General features: G+C 42.0%; 1 protein-coding gene across 3 annotated transcripts in view; it reads right to left on the reverse strand.

The window, feature by feature from the left end:
• Nucleotides 1-14,936, reverse strand: part of ACER3 (alkaline ceramidase 3) — a 177,008-nt gene extending 162,072 nt beyond the window's left edge. Inside the window, exon 1 of one of the 3 annotated variants that reach the window (XM_073215990.1) lies at nucleotides 14,714-14,936. In XM_073215990.1, coding sequence (XP_073072091.1) covers nucleotides 14,714-14,816 — 103 coding nt within the window. In that variant the 5' untranslated portion in view covers nucleotides 14,817-14,936. Of the gene's footprint in view, nucleotides 1-14,657 lie in introns of all 3 variants that reach the window. The other 2 variants (XM_037010619.2, XM_037010620.2) reach the window with 2 other exon arrangements.
• Between the last annotated feature and the right edge of the window lie 520 nt (nucleotides 14,937-15,456).

The raw sequence follows: 15,456 nt of genomic DNA on the forward strand, positions 1-15,456 counted from the left end.
CCAAAAGATCTTTCCGCCTTGTCCAAGACCTTCGCCTCATCAACATAGCCATTGTCCCTATCCATCCCTTAGTTTCAAATACATACAGCCTCAGCATTCCACTTCTCAGTCCTAGATCTCAAAGACCCATTTTTCCCAAGATTTGCTCCCAAGATTTTTTCATCTTCACCTGGACGGACCCATACACAAGACATTCTAAACAACTCACTTGGTCAGTTTTGCCACAAAGCTTCCGAGATAGTCCCCATATTTTTAGACAAGTCCTAGCTCAAGACCTCAAACAGTTTCATCATGATCACTCCAAGTCCACCTTATTATAATACATGGACAATCTTCTACTCTGCAGTCTCTTGTGAGAACAGTCTCAACTTGACACTGCCTCCCTACTTAACCTTCTAGCTTCCAGAAGTTACCGAGTATCCCCCGTCAAAGCTCAAATCTCTTCCCCTCCTGTCACTTACCTCAGATTCCTTCTATCTCAACAAAGAAAGTCCATTACCTTAGACAGAAAATAGCTCCTCTCTGACCTGCCCATTCCCAAAACCAAGACAGAAATCCTTTCCTTTCTAAGCCTGGCTAGATATTTTAGAGCGTAGATCCCTAACTTCTCCCTGCTCCCTGTTGGCAAGACCCCTATACGACCTCAGCAAGAGCCCCCCCTAAAAAACCATTATCCTCCTCACCCCGACACTCCTTCATTAAGCTCCGTCAAGCCCTTGTGGAAGCCCCAGCTCTCCATCTTCCTGATTTGTCGAAGCCCTTCTCATTATACATTCATGAGAGGTCCAGTCAAGCTCTAAGAGTCCTAGGCCAATATTATGGCCCATCCTTTGCCCCAGTAGCTTATCTCTCCAAGCAATTAGACCCCACAGTTCGGGGATGAGCCCCCTGCCTACAAGCATTAGCCGCTAGACAGCTCTTGCAGAAAGAAGCTCATAAACTGACATTCAGGGCGCCCATTACCATTCTGTCCCCACATCACCTAAAAGATCTCTTAACCTACAAAAGTTTACAGACTCTCCCTCCCTCCCTCCAGACTCCTGACCTTACTGTCCTCTTTCCTCCAAAACCCCGTTCACCCCCTTTGCCATCCATACCCGAATCATGACTTTTTCCTCCTTTACTGCTCTCTTGCTTTTTTTCCTCATTCCTATTGTCTTCCCCGCCACCCCAGCCTCCTTTGTATGGCAATTCAAAGTCAGACAGACTTACACACAGCATCAAACAAAAGTTACTGCCCTCATTGCCACACCAGACTGCCCTCTGAAAAGCTGCTCTGAGCCTTTATACCTCCACTTTCCTCCCTCCACTGAAGTGTTCACTAGCAGCTACACTTATTCTCCCTACCTCTGCTTCCTCTACGACCAAAAACAAGCCTATTGCAGGCGATGGCCAGACACCTATGGGGGATGTCCCTACCGGTCTTGTGCAATTAACTACATGAGTAACTTCCAGTACCCACAGTATTACTCTTCCAACCGTTTCATGAAATATCCCAACGGCTCATTCTCCTTATCAATCCCAGATCCCTGGGACTCTCGATGAGCTGCCAGAGTCACAGCCTCAGTTTACTATGGGGGGGTCCTCGACCCCCACAGTACCCTTCATATCTCTCAAAAGTATGTTCCCTCTCATTCCCAGATCTCTCAAGTTGCATCAGATATCAGACATTCCGAAAAAGTCATTATCCAAACTCTTGACGGGGCCTCTTCATCTTCTTATCCCCGCCCCTCTTCCCATTTCTCCTACTCTTCATTACAGCTCATTCAGGACACCACCATCTTTCTCAACCACACCCTTAACACAGCCAATAGTTTCTTGTGCGCATCACTACAGCGCCCACTGCTGGCCACTGTGCCTCTTAATATTTCCAACTACTCCTTCCATGCAGAAGGACAACCCCTCTGCCCCCTGGCAGACATACCCCTATGGGAACCAGAATAGCAGATAATCTCACCATTCACCACTGTGTAGGCCCAACTCCATCCCCCTCCAGCGCACTTCACTGCCTCTACACCCCTACCTCCAGCTCTAAGACTTTTACGCAACCAGGACACTTCTTTTGGTGTAATGGCAGCCTTTTCAACTCAGTGCCTCTCAACTCCGATACACCCTGCATTCTCGTCACCCTAATCCCACAGTTTACACTTTACAGCATGGCAGAATTCCTTGAGCTCCAACCTCCCTTGCCCTCGCGCACAAAAAGAGCTGCTTTCCTTCCCATCATGGTCAGTAGCTCTTTGATCACCTCAGCCATTGGGGCAGGGTTTTCAGGAGAAGCCTTAAGTCACTCTCTATAGGCAAAGATCTCAACGCCAAACTTGAGGGAGCCCTGACATCCACTGCCGATTCCCTAGCCTCTCTCCAAAGACAGGTCACTTCGCTAGCTAAAATCACCCTTCAGAACCGGCGGGCCCTAGATCTGCTTACAGCTGAGAAGGGCGGCACCTGCGTCTTCCTCTGAGAAGAGTGCTGCTATTCCGGCATTGTAGAAACTAACATTACCAAACTCACTGACCTTGCCTCCAGCCTCCACTCTGCTTCCAATTCCAACCCATTCTCTTCAATACTAACAAACCCCCTCCTCACCTGGCTCTGGCCCATTGCAGGCCCCATAATAGTCATTCTTCTCGACTGTCTCTTCTTACCCTGTATAATAAAGTTCATCAAATCCCAAGTCAGAAAAATCTCTAATCAAGCTTTCAACCAGCTTTTACTCAGGAACTACCAGCTTCTAGCCACAGAAGATCCCTCACCCTCACGTGACCTCCTCACCACACGCTGAGATGGACCCCTCTCTTCACTAAAAACTGTTCCTGGAAACAATGGCCGCAGACGCCTGGCTGCTGACACCCATATCCTCTTAGCACCATTGGAATCAACAGGTCCTCAACCTATAGTTACAGGGAACCTTCATTGATTTCCAAACCTGAAAAAGTCCACATCTACTCGTCCTTACTGCGGAGAGTCCTATCAACCCTTTCCTCCCAATCCTCAAGCCCTCACTCCCTTCTCCGCCCCTGTTCAGCAGGAAGCAGCCAGAGAGAAAGCAACGTCCACAAACCCATAGAGGAGAAAGGGGGGAATGAAGGGTCCCCAGCAGTAACATGGCAAACTTCCGGCTTCTATTCGGGGTCCTCAGTTCCCGCCGGCACCACCTGAAGCCCAATCACCTCTCGCCCCCCTCCCAATCCCAGCACCTAGCCAACAGCCACCAGCCCCGTAGAAGTGACACCTCAATCAATTCACGCCCCTTCCTATATAACCCAGCACCTTTCCCTAATAAAGCGGAACTCTCCAGTGAATTGCTGCTATGTGTCACTCCTTTCCTTTCAACTTTCATTGGTTAAATAACTCTCAAGTCATGCATTAAAGGGATAATAAATGATGCTTATAAAATTCTTTGAAATCTTCAGATGGAAGGGCCTATAAAAGTATTAAACTTTATTATTATTTCTAAAGTTTCATCTAAAAAAAAAAGGTACGCTGTAATTTGGCATACTCTGAGTTTATGAAACAGGAAATCAAAACTGCTCAAAACTCAGCTTCAGACCCTGTTTCAATTATCTACTGCTGAATAACAAAGCCACACCAAAACTTCATGGATTTAAAAAGCAATTTATTATCATCTGTCATGGAAACAGCATGAACAATGAAAGGTGCACAGAAGTATAATTTACATGTAAATAGCCTGCTTTGGCAAGAGTACACTGTTAAGTAGGGAAAGTGGGATGCAGAGAGGAAAGGAGGAAGAAAGACAAGTGTTTAGCAAAAATCAGATACCAAAATGAGCTAAAACTACACAACCACCAGAATGTTGAAAATTAAAAAGAATGACACCAAATATTGGCAAGGATGTATATCAAATGTGAATGTAAAATAGTACAACTAGTTTGGGAAAAAGTGTGTCAAGTTCTAATAAGTCTAAATGTACAACTACTCTATGACCCAGTTATTCTAATCCTAGATATATACCTGCAAGAAATGAAAGTATATATCCAGACGAAGGCTTCTACAAGAATATTATAGCAGCTAATGTATAACTGCCAAAACCTGAAAACAGCCAGGTGTCCATCAACAGGAAAATAAACAAACTGTGGTATATTCATACAATGGAATATTATTCAGCAAAAAAAGGGGAAGTGCCAATACATGCAGCAACATGCATGGATCTCAAAAACATTACGTTGAGTAAAAGAAGCCTTACATCAAATATCTGTGTACAAACTCTATGATTCCACTTACATGCATTTCTAGAACAGGCAAGTCTAATCTATGGTGGGAAAAAAAGCAGCACAGTGGTTGCCCAGAAGAGGAGGGGGAAGATAGAGGTAATAAGGATCAACAGGGAATGGGACTGAGGAACTTTCCTGTATGAGTAAAGGTCCTTATCTTGACAGGGGTTTGGTTATACAAATACATGCACTTCTCAAAATTCAGTAAATACACACTTAAGACTTGTGCATACTGAATATAAATTTTACATCCAAAGAAAAAAAGCAAAGAATTGAACTTTAATGACATCCATGTTGAAGTACTTAGAGGAAAGTGTACAGATGTCTCCAATTTACTTTGAAATGTGTCAAAAAGTAAAATGAATTGATAGGTGGAAAGAGGAATGGATAAATGGATGGATATTTGAAAAGAAAAAGTGTGGTAAAATATTAATGGTAGAATCCAGGCAGGGAGTAATGGATACGGTAAAATTCTTCCAACTTTGTTGTCCATGTGAAAATATTTTTTTTAAAAGGGGACTTTTCTTGCCTCATTAGAATTTTCCCTTTATCCTTCAGTCAATAGGACATCTTCAAAAGAAACAGAAGTACCTAATTTTCTAAGGAGTAATCAGTCAAGATTTAAAGAGGTATCTACCCACTGAGAAAAGGCAACTGCAAATGACAAGGGAACAGCAGGTGAAAAAGTAACCAGATTAAGGTTGTGAGGAACACTAGATAATCTAAGAGAACTTCCCACTGAGAAACACCTACAAATTCTGGTATATTCACAATATATTCAAACAAATGAAAGAAATACGGAAGAAAAGGGAAAGGAGAAAGTCTACTAATGTGAGGAGTCGGGTAAAACCTCCCCAAAAATAGGGGTTAAACTCAGTGTTTGCTCTTAAGGCCTTTCAACTGACTGGATGAGGCCCATCCACATTCTTGAGGGTAATCTTTGCTTAAAGTCAACTGATTGTAGATGTTAACCACATTTATAAACAGCAAAACACCTAGTTAGTATTTGCTCAAGAAACTTGATACTCAAGACTAACCAAGTTCAGACATAAAATTAACCATCACAGATGAGGGACCACAATTGTAACAAAGCACGATTTATTTTTTAGAACTTATTTTTACTAGATTCCAATTCAACGAATATTTTATTTTTAAGTTATTCCAACTAACTTCTAATTCAACTAATCCTTATTGAGCACCTCATACTTACTTGCCAGGCACTTCCCTGTGTGCTTTCACATGTATCATGCCATTTAATTCTCATCACCTTACCAATATCATTATTCTCATTTAATAAACTGATGAGAAGAATGATTAAGTGATTTGCCGAAGTCACAAGTTCAATGGAGCGAAATTCAAATAGAAATTCTGTTTCTGACTCCAAGTCATTATCCCATTTACTTTTCCCACAGTAAAGCATGCAGGACTTTCATTTCACTATAAACTCTTTTTCTGTCTCTTTTGGACTCTATCATTTCGCTGGCCCTAAAATGTTTCTTCATGCCTTTACTATTTTTAAAATGCTCTTCTGCACTACCTAAACTCTCCCAGGAAGGTTTCTTTCCCACTGTCTGGCAAACAGTTGGCATAGGAACAAGGGTAGAACCCCAAATCAAAGAAACAACTTAAATTTTTAATCTGAAATATAATATACTGAGAAAGACTTTCATTTACATTTCTATGTACTCCAGCTCAATAAAATACCTCAAATTACCCTTCAAGGTATTGTTGTTCTTATTTACCCACACACCAATTACCGTTCCATTAAAAAAAATAATAATCATATCTTCCAACATGTGCTACCAAATAACAATTATTCCTAGTTAATACCTGGTACATGTATAAAAGCCAAGTCAAGACTGGACTTCAAAATGTACTTAGCCTTCATGTATTACCAAACTCTACTATTCAGACTTAAGTCTAAAAGATGGTTTGGTTTGAGCTTGGCAAAGGTATTAGGAACAAGTAAGAATGAAAATTGTTCCTGAGAAAGTATTAATTTTAGCTCACTACCCAGAACAATCATTTTCAAGCTTTCCTTCCCGTGCAGTGTTTTTAGGTTTGGGCAGGGGTGGGGGTGGTAAACACCTAACTTGGTTTTCATAGTTAGAAACCTAGGTTCCAGTACCAGCTCTAAGATCCTGAACAAGTAAGTCACTTACCCTTTTTAAGTTGGCTTCCTTAAATACAAACACAGATAACACCTACACCTCACAGGGGAAAACAAAACAAAACAAAGGTGCTTTCTGAACTGTACAGACTAGCTTCTCCGTAGCCTCCAGAGCAAAAAGCACTGGAATCACCCAACAGCATATAATAAATGCAGAATCTAAGGCCACATTCCACAGCTACTCAATCAGAATGTGCATTTTAACAAGATCTCCAGGTAATTTACATGTACATTAAAGTCTGAGATGCACTCTATAGATCGTTAGGTATTTTTACCATTAAAAACATAGTTCATTACGAGCTCTTCTTGTTTTTAGGAAGCCCGATGACCTAGTAACTCATTAACAATATGACATCACAACACTGAACACTGTCATCCTCAGTTCCACCATTCCCCATACTAAGAAACTACTGAATGTAGATTCTGGTCCATGTTTCACCACTAATTTGCAAAATAATCTTAGGCAAATTACTTCAATTCTCAAAGTCTTTCTCCTTAAGCGCAAAATGAGAAAGTTAGACCACTACTTCTCTGAGGTCCCTGGACCCAATGAAAAAGTAGTAACAGAGAAAGGCAAGATCATATGGTAGTTAAGAGCATAGTTCTGGAATCAAATGACCCAACTCTCAGGCTCTGAGACTTAACAGTGTGTGAACCTAGGGCACATTACTTAGCCTTCCCAAACTTTGATGTCTTCAACTGCAAAATCAAGATTATATCAGTACCTTGCCCACAGATCATACATATTCCACATGGTTAAAAATGAGTGCTCTGCAAAAGAACAAAGCAAAAAGTGAAGGAACAAAACAGCAGCAGACTCACAGAACCCAAGAATAGACTAATAGTTACCAAAGGTAAAGAGACTGCAGGGGGTGGGTAAGAAGGAAAGGAGAAGGGGAATTAGGGCATTATGATTAGCACACATAATGTAGCGGTGGAGGGGGGGGGCACAGGGAAGGCAGTATAGCACAGACAAGATAAGTAGTGACTCTATAACATCTTACTAAGCTGATGGACAGTGACTGTAATGGGGTATGTGGTGGGGATTTGATAATGGGGAGAATCTAGTAACCACAGTGTTGCCCATGTGATTTTATATTAATGATACCAAAATAAAAAATAAAAAAAATAGAGAATTGGGAAAAAAATTGAGTGCTCTGGTAGATAACTTTTTTTTACGGTGATAGAAACCATCTACCTCTTGATTGGGAGGTGGCTACACACAGACGTACACACCTGTCAAAATTTTTCAACCTATACATTTAAAATGGATGCATTTTATTGTATGTAAATTATACCTCCAAAAGCTAATTTTAAGACAAAGAAAGACAAAAGAGTGTGTGCTCTGGAGTCAGCTTGTATGAATTCAAATCCTTGTATTGCGACTTGCAAAGTGGAAAACTTTGCACAAATTATTTAATCCCTCTCTGCCCTAAATTTCCACATCTGTAAAACAGGACAACTAACAGAATCTAACTTAAAAAGGTTGTTGTAAGGATTAAAATAGGGGTTCTTATGAGACATTATACACATCGAGCTTTGCACATTAAGTGCCCCATTTAGCTATTATTTCCATTTGTTATTTTCAATATTTCAAAAATCCTATTTATCAACAATAAGGCTGCAATGAAAATATTATGCTGTTTTGCTTTGAACTAGAATTATATACAGTAATTAGTGACTGCATCTCCTATAGGCCAACACAGTGTGGTAAGAGTGGCTACATTGCTGATTGACAGCTACACGTAACTTTAATTAAAATGGGGATAAAGTACAATAATAATTACTATTTATGTAGAAATAATTATAAATTACAATTTGTGTGAGAATAATAAATTTATGGGGCCCAAGAAAGAAAGAAAATAATAAAAGCCTTCTTTCTAATGAATCTGCTACATAGCTGCTATGTATGACCTAGCAATTCCACTTTTGGGTCGCAAAGAGATATTTGTACACCCACGTCATGGCAACACTATTCACAGTAGCCAAGAGGTGGACACAACCCATGTGTCCATCATTGGATGAATGGACAAACAAAATGTGGTGTATACACACAATGGAATATTATTCAGTCTTTAAAAAGAAGCCAGTTATGACACATGTTACAACATGGCTGAACCACAAGGACATTATACTAAGTGAAATAAGCCAGTTGCAAAAGAGACAAAAACTGTATGATTCCACTTATATGAGATATCTAGAGTAGTCAATTTCATAGAGCCAGAAGTAGAAGAGTGGTTGGGAGGGTCTTGGGAGGAAGAGAAAAGGAATTATTTAATAGATATGGTTTCAGTTTTGCAAATGAAAGGAGTTCTAGGGATTGATTACACAACAATGAATGTACTGATCACTATTGAACTGTACGTTAAGAAGGTAAACTTTATATATTTTTTCCCACAATTAAAACAAATAATAATTAATTAATACCTGGTATGGCAATTCTTCCAGCACTAACACTCTAAAGCCTTTCTGCTTTAAGTCTTTAATGAGCACTCTTTCCTTGTGTTCCAATGTACCATACACATATACCCCTCCCAGTACCTGAAACAATTCATTGGCAGTCTTTGTACACTGAATTTGGCCCTTCATTTGGCCTTCATTCTTCAGTTAACCTATGATCCTTTTGAGCTGTAAGTTGGAGACAGTGCTGCTTGCCTGTCAATAACCCTCAGGAAAAAGACCATCCTCCTTAAAGTAACAAGGATGTCATCTCTGCCAGATCACAGAACCCCAGTACCAAAAGAAGCTTCAAGCATGCTCACTTATTCAGAGAAGACAGTGGGAAGGGGCCTGAAAAAATAAAAGTAAAAGAAAGGCAGCAATGAGCTACAAGCAGCTGGAGGCCTTGAGTGGTATATGCATATGGCAAAGGCAGCTAGTTAAAGCTTCTCTGGTCTTGTGCTGTAGTGGCAAGGAAAGAAAGGTCTCTTTACCCCATCTAAGTAAATCCCATAATAGAGGTATAATGACTAAGAGTTGCCCTACTTTCCTTCTGCCCAATTCCTATGAGCAGTATGGGGAAAGGGGAAGCAAATTTGTGAGGGATGATGCCTACCCAGCTTGAATCACCCTAGCCCAAGGACAAAAGGGAGATGGCCAAATGGTCCTACCAGAAATTACCACCCATTCTCCCCATCCATGAATGTATTACTGTCTAGGTTATCCCCTCAGACTGAGGTAACCCCTATAACATCCATAATTCAGAACTTCAAAATATTTTTTAGCTTTCTGATAAATAAATCCTCCTTGATAATATGTCAATTCTGGGACATTCTCTTTTCAAATACATTTTTAGGAATGTATTTCACTTGAAAATAGGAAATGCCTATTTGTACTTCTCCATTCATACCCCTACTGACCTATTAGCTACCTTGAACAGAGACATTGTTCATATAGTTTTACTATTTTAAGTCAATAACAAAATAGGTGTTCAATAAATATTTGCTGAATAAGTAAAACATCCTGAATAATTTTTAACTGGATAATTCTCCTCCAAAGCCATAAATAAAACAAAGAATTCCTGTTTTAATTCCTGTTTAAGAAAAATATTTCTTCCACAAAATCAACAGCATCTGAAATTCCACTTTCTTTAGATAGCATGTCTTGGTAGAAGTAGTTATCAGACCTATATTTGAAAATCATTTCTGCCACCAAATAGCTGTATGATACCCAACAGGTTCAACTTCTCTAAGACTCAGTTTCCTCTTCTATAAAATGGGGATAACACCACCTACTTACTAGGAATGTTATGAGGATTAGAAATACACAGGAAGTCTTCACCACACAGGGTTCCAATAGTCACAAATTTCAGTTACCCCAGTTTAGTTAAATATTACCTATCCCCCAACAACACAACTCAAATTTCAACTACCACAGTATGTTAAATGTGAGTAATCGGATATAGTACAAACTTTGTGACTAGATCTTCAGTCCACAAATCACTGCAGAAACAGTAGAAGCACATCATTATCAGGGACTAACCACGTCACTTCTTTCAAAGTCTGCAGGTAGATTTTACAATATTAAGTGCAAAAGGAACAATGATTAGACAGTTGTCGGACTTCTCATCAGAAATAATAAAAGCCAGGAGACAATGGAATAATATCTTCAAAGCACTGAGAGAACAGGAACTCTCTGCCTAATTTCTAACTATGGATAAAACATAAGGCAAAATCTGCTGATGATCAGAGACCACACATTTGTTATTCAGTTCGTGTACACACAGCAAAGTGTGTGGCTATGTTGCATCCTTGTCTCCTGGTGATGAATATATGTGACATTTTACAAAAACGGATAATCTAAAGAGGGGACTGGACATCAATGATGGAAGATCATTGCATAACAAAGAAACAAAAAGTGGTAATGGAAGTGAAATTCCAATCAAACATACACAGCTTTAGAAGAACCAGCTAACCATGACAATGCTGACTGCTGCCATTTGAGAGACTCTAGATATTCAGGCAGAAGAAGTTAATGAAGGCAAACTTATCAGCACAAATGAAGAGTAGTTGTGAGGAAGGATAAAGATGGATCAGAAGTGATGCATTCAAAAAACTTTGCATTAAAGGAACTCTAGGAGATATTTCACTATATTGAAAGTGCAAAAGAAGAAAATGTTGGAAGCTGATCCAAACTTAGAAAGAAGTATGACAATTCACCAAGGCACAGAAAAATTACTCATTCCACATCATAAGTTACAAGAAGAAAGCAAGCATAAAAAGAAAAGAAATCCTGCCATTTACAACAACATGGATGCGTCTACAGGGTATTATGATCAGTGAAATAAGTCAGGTAGAGAAAGACAGAAACCAAATGATTTCACTCATTTGTGGAGTATTAAAACAAAGCAAAACAGAAGGAACAAAAAAAAAGCAGTAGATTCATAACAACTACTAGTACTAGAAGGGACTAGTAGTTACCAAAGGGGACGGGTTGGGGAGGGTGAGTAGGGAAGCAGAAGGGGATTAAGAGGCACTATAATTCACAATCACAATATAGGTAGGTCACTAGGATGGTAATACAGCATGGAGAATACAATTAATGTCTCTATAACATCTTACTACATTGACAGACAGTGACCACAACAGAGGGGGTGAGATCTTGATAACATGGGTGAATGCTGAACCAATGTGTTGTGTATGTGAAACTATCATAAGATTGTATATAAATGATACTCATTAAAAAAAGGCAAGCACTGTTCAAACTATTTTTGCTAAATTCTTTTATTAAAAAAGTTCTCAATGTTTTTAATGTTTTAAATTACACTGTACTAATACATATTAGTTTTACTAATTCTTTCGTTTCTCTACATATTTATAATGTACGGTAAGAGGGTTTACAATGTTTATCAAAAATCTTTAAAGCTTATAGAATAATTATAACGTTTTCAATTGACTATTAAGATCACTTTGCCAGCTTTTAACTTGGTCGTTTGTATTCTTCCACACTACCAGGCAAAGTGAGGACTGTCTATACCTACCCCTTGCAGAACATCAAGGTGCTTATTATTTCACAACCAAAGAGAAACCCTCTCTCTACCTTTTCTCCTGTCCTTACAGTCTGCTTAAACAAAAAAAGGAATTTGAACTGGTTTTCTGTGCTGTTAAGACAGATTTTCAGGTTTTCCAGTGACTGAGAACCATTGCCATATCTGAACATGCAATTCCCCAAACTCACCTTTCTATTACCCAAATTATACATACCCTAATGCTGAAAGACAGGCTTCTTGAATTCAATTTGTCCTTTGTGATAGTATACTATTTCATGCTTGTCATCATCCCTTACATGCAAGAGCAAAACAATGTGTGATAGAAGTAATATGGGATAGTGGATTTAGAGTCAGACCTCAACTTGAACACTACTTCTACACTACTTTTCACCACCTTAGATTACTTCTTAGAGCTTAAATTTCCTAGTCTGTGAAATGAAGATAATATTACCTTCTTTTTGGAATTATGGTAATGATAGAAAGAGATAGTATATATGAAGTGCTTAGCAAGGTGTGGTACATAGTAAGCCTTTAGATATAGCTATTATCATCATCATTATTACTATCCTTAATATTTACCATTAATGTAAATATTATAATAAGGCTGTATTTGTTTTAAACACATCATCAATAAGCATTTTTTTCAAAGATCAAACTCTTTTACTCCCAAGATATGACAGACAGCCAGTACTGCTGAGTAAGAAAGTTTAACCTCAAATTCCTCCAGATCATTTTCTCCCAAGGTACACATGCAAAGGGCTGTGACATTCACTCATCCTCTGCAACCCCTAGTTCCCATGTCAAAACCCTCCCTGCAGTCTGCTCTGATTTCCTCTTCTGAGGACATTAAAAACTAAAGCCATTTCCCATTTTTCAGAGCTATCTGGCAGGACAGTAGTATCTTGCTCTCTCATAATTCACATGACTTAACTGTCAGTTTTCTCTTTTGACTCTAACCCTTGGTTCTAAACTCAGAATCGTTATTATCTATATCTACCTAAAAAAGCTGCAAAGGAAACAGGCCAGCTAAAAGCAACCCCTTTTCTCTACTAAACAATTAATTGCCTGTTAAATATTAATGTGAGTTAGTTGAGCAATGTCTGTTAAAACACTCCGTGACAGAAAGCTGACTACCTCTCAAGTCAACCCATCCATGGTTATATCTTCAATTAAAAATTTTCCTTATGTTGAAGAAAAATCTCCACCTTAAAATCAGTTTCCACCCATAAGCTCTAATTCCACATTCTAGGAAATACAGGAATTTTAACTGCTCCATATGACAGCCCACCTGACATATGAAGACCCTTGAGTTTCTCTTTTCCATGTTACATGTTTCCAGTTCAGAAAGCATGGTTTTAAGTCCCTTCCCTCATGGACCTTCTCTAGACCAGGTATGAGCTTGCCAATGTGATCTAACAACAAATTAGCAAAGCACTTCCCTGGCCAACATGTGGGCTGCCAAACTACAAACGATCCTTTTACCATACTCTTCCCATTATTATGTAAAAATGATTAATTTAAACCAGTAGTTCAGGAAAAATAACTCAGTCTAAATAGTTTAAAGGGAATGGTACTAAAGTCTTGAAAACCACAAAACAAGTTTTGTGTTTTTTTTTACTTAACCATTACTTCAAGTAGAATAAAGTAGGACCAACTGGAATGAATCTCTTGCTACTTTCCTACAAAGCCAAATACATGCCTGGGAGAAGGACCCAATGATGGCAAGGTTAGCTGAAAAGAGTTTTGCTACATGTTCTGAGAAAGTCGATCCAATTAAAAGAAGGCAGTAAGAGTTAGCCAAGAAATATTCTCTGTACCTTGCCAGAGGAAGGTACCCAAGAACGATGAAACACTGTGCTCTCAAAACTTGACCAAAGTGAACTCCAGAAAAAGAAGTGGCAGATTTTTCCTGAGCTCTCCTAGCTTGGCAGAAATAATCATCTGGGGAAATAGACAAAGACACACACACAGAGTCTGTGAGGGCAAGGGGTGCCTGTCAAGGGCAGCAGTTGGAGGAGGATTATCCCCAAAGTTCTCAGAAGGTGCAACCAGTGAAAGCTGTGTCCTCAAGGGAACTCTAGTCCCTAGGTAGGCAGAAAGGAGGCAGGGAAGAGTCGGGACGTGGTGCCTTGTGCTCTTGGGAGCCTGGCACGATCAGGAGGGTGCAGATTAGGCGCTCTGCCTTCTACGTCTGTTGCAAGGCATAGTTGAGTAACAGTGCTCGGAGAGTAGATAATCTCTGGCGCTTGAAGATATCCCGAGTGGGAGTGGGGCCGACGAGGGTGGACTTAGGGATCTGAGACTGGGAAACCGTTCGCTGCAAGAGACCGAGAGCTCTAATATGAACAGAGAAAGAGGAAGGGAAGGAATTTACTGTTTTCACGGACTGGGGGGAACATGAAGCGAGGCACTGTTGCCTTCTTTGCACCCTTGGGGCGCAGGTGGCTGCATCAACAGCAGGAGCAGGTGTCACGGGCCCTCGTTCCGGTGCGCAGAGCCGTCCACTCTCCCTCCATCTCCCGTCCGCAGCCCTGCCCCTCGGACTTCCCCGCAGGACCGGCAGGGGCTCCCCACTCCTCTCCCATGCCTCAGCCTTAAACCCACGGCCCGCCCGGACGCCGGCACTCCTCCCCGACACGCCGGGTCCCCCTACCGGCCCCCTCATAAGCAGCACCCCCCACTCCTGCCCGCCGGCCGGGGCCCCGCCGCCCGCCTCCCGTGGCAGGCCTGCCGCCGCCCCGGGTCCGCCCGCCGCCTTCCTCACCCGGCGTCTCCCCCTCAGAACGGCGCCTCGGGCCGGGGGCCGGCGCCCGCACTCACAGAACTCGGCCATGTACCAGGTCACCGCGTAGTTCTCCTCGCACCAGTCGAGCGTGGAGGTCGTGAGGCCCCAGTAGCCCTCGCGGTCCGCAGCCGGAGCCATCGCGCGCCGCCGCCGCCCAGCGCTGCGCCTGCCGCGCTCGCCTCCGCGGGCTCCCGGGCCGGCTCGGGCCCCGCTCGCGCGCCCGCCCGCCTCCCGAGGGGCAGGGCCCCGCGCCGTCACGGCCGCCCCGGCGCGGAGACTCCGCCCCCCGGGGCCTCGAGGTCGCCGCGGGCAGGCGGGCTCGCTCCCCAGGGCTGGGCGCCGGGCGGGCCCTGCCTCCGCCTCCCCCGGGAGGGGCGCGGCGGGGACCCGGGCGGCCCGCCCCGCCTCGGCACGCCTGTGGCCGCAGGGTCCGGGCCGCTGACATCCCGGAGGCGGCTGTCTGCCGGGATGTGTCTGAGTAGGCCTCAAAAGTGGAGCCTAGGAACAACACTCCCAGGAAATAAGCAGTGTTTTTTTTTTTCGAGAAAGGTAGAAGTCAGTGGCTCTGGGGAGCAAAGGGAAAGGACAACAACCTTCCACAGGAAGAAAAAGGGGGGTTCTGAGATCCTCAAAAAGAGTGCAGCCAGAGCCCTAGTTAGAGCGTGCCTGGTTCAGCGTGGGCTTCCAGCCCAGAGGCTTCTACCCTCTAACTCGGTAAATGTGCCCAACTCCGCAGGCAACCAACAGCCGCCCCTGCTTCAGCCTCAACACTCTTGAT

The sequence above is a fragment of the Manis javanica genome, chromosome 11 (genome assembly GCF_040802235.1).
Source record: "Manis javanica isolate MJ-LG chromosome 11, MJ_LKY, whole genome shotgun sequence".
In the NCBI taxonomy this organism is placed as follows: Eukaryota; Metazoa; Chordata; class Mammalia; order Pholidota; family Manidae; genus Manis; species Manis javanica.